Below are 1,113 nucleotides of genomic sequence, written 5' to 3'. Positions count from 1 at the left end.
CGCAGCCAGCGCATCGCCCAGCTCAAGCAGCAGAAGATGCAGGAGCTCAGGTGATGTGCTGCCAGTGGCCGCTTACTTCCCTGGTTCCCTAAGGAACCTAAGGGATGTCCCTAAGTCCTTCCTGGCTTCCCACCATCTCCTGACCCCTGGGCCACCGCACAGGTTCCTTTGCATCCTCATCAAACAGGATCCGCTCTGGGGCCATGGTCCTAGAGCTCAGCTCCGGTGTAGCACAGGGCGCCTGATGATTTCTTTCCTCTGCAGAGCCTCTGGCATCCCCGAGAAGTACTGCGCCCAGGTGGAGCGGAGGGCCCTGAGCTGAGCAAGCGCAGCCCCTGGCCAGGCTCAGCCCCAACAGGAGCAGAGCTCCAGTTCCCCAGCGACTTAGGGTTTTCCATTGTCTTAGGCTGAGTTTTCTATGAATGGAGATGTTTATGGAGCAGATGGTGTCTTTCATCCTTCTCTCGCTTTGGGTTTGCAGGCCGGGAGCTGCCCTTGGGGCTGGAGTGGCCCAAAGGCTCGTTGTCTGACCCACCCCACTCCCAGGACAGAGATCACCCCTTGCCCGTCTCCCCACATCTGCTGGGAGAGAGATGTCTGAGGTGGCCCGTGTCCTCAGAGGGGCCAGGAGTGTCTCCAGGCCTTTGGCACAGTTCGGTGTCACCACTGAAGCAACTCGGAGCAGGGTGGGTGTTCCCAGCCCACGCAGGATGGCTCAGGTAGGGTCCCCATGAGCCAGGCGGGCTCTTCTCCTCACACGCAGCCCTGGCCCTGGCTGCCCACAGCTGCGTCAGCCCTGGCAGTGCCACCTTCTCACTGAGGTGTCACCTCCAGGCCCTGCAGCAGTGGCCGTCTTCAGGGGCAAAGCAAAGAGACTGGAGCATGATGCAAACATTTAAAATCCATTTGGATAGGGACTGGCAGCTTCAGAGGCCCGGGATCCCGTAGGAGTGGCTCTGATTAATTGTCAGAGCAGCTGAAAAATAAGGAGAGCCGGCAAAGGCGAGACTGCCCAGGGCAGGGGGATGGCTCGGAGGACTCTGCTGTGAGCCCTAAGCGGGGAATGGGGGGGGCCAAAATTCCGTAGCCTCTTGTTATCTCTTCCCTGTCTCT

The 1,113-nt window shown here is 59.7% G+C and overlaps 1 protein-coding gene across 1 annotated transcript in view; it reads left to right on the top strand.

Annotated features, from left to right (window-relative positions):
* Positions 1–322, top strand: part of LOC104079852 (coiled-coil domain-containing protein 19, mitochondrial-like) — a 6,369-nt gene extending 6,047 nt beyond the window's left edge. Inside the window, 2 exon segments of the mRNA XM_009582028.1 lie at positions 6–50; positions 265–322. Of these exon segments, the coding sequence (XP_009580323.1) occupies positions 6–50; positions 265–322 (103 nt within the window).
* Positions 323–1,113: the final 791 nt, after the last annotated feature.

The sequence above is a fragment of the Fulmarus glacialis genome, unplaced genomic scaffold, assembly GCF_000690835.1.
Source record: "Fulmarus glacialis isolate BGI_N327 unplaced genomic scaffold, ASM69083v1 scaffold19177, whole genome shotgun sequence".
Lineage (NCBI taxonomy): Eukaryota > Metazoa > Chordata > Aves > Procellariiformes > Procellariidae > Fulmarus > Fulmarus glacialis.
This window is presented reverse-complemented; position numbering and strand designations above follow the sequence as displayed.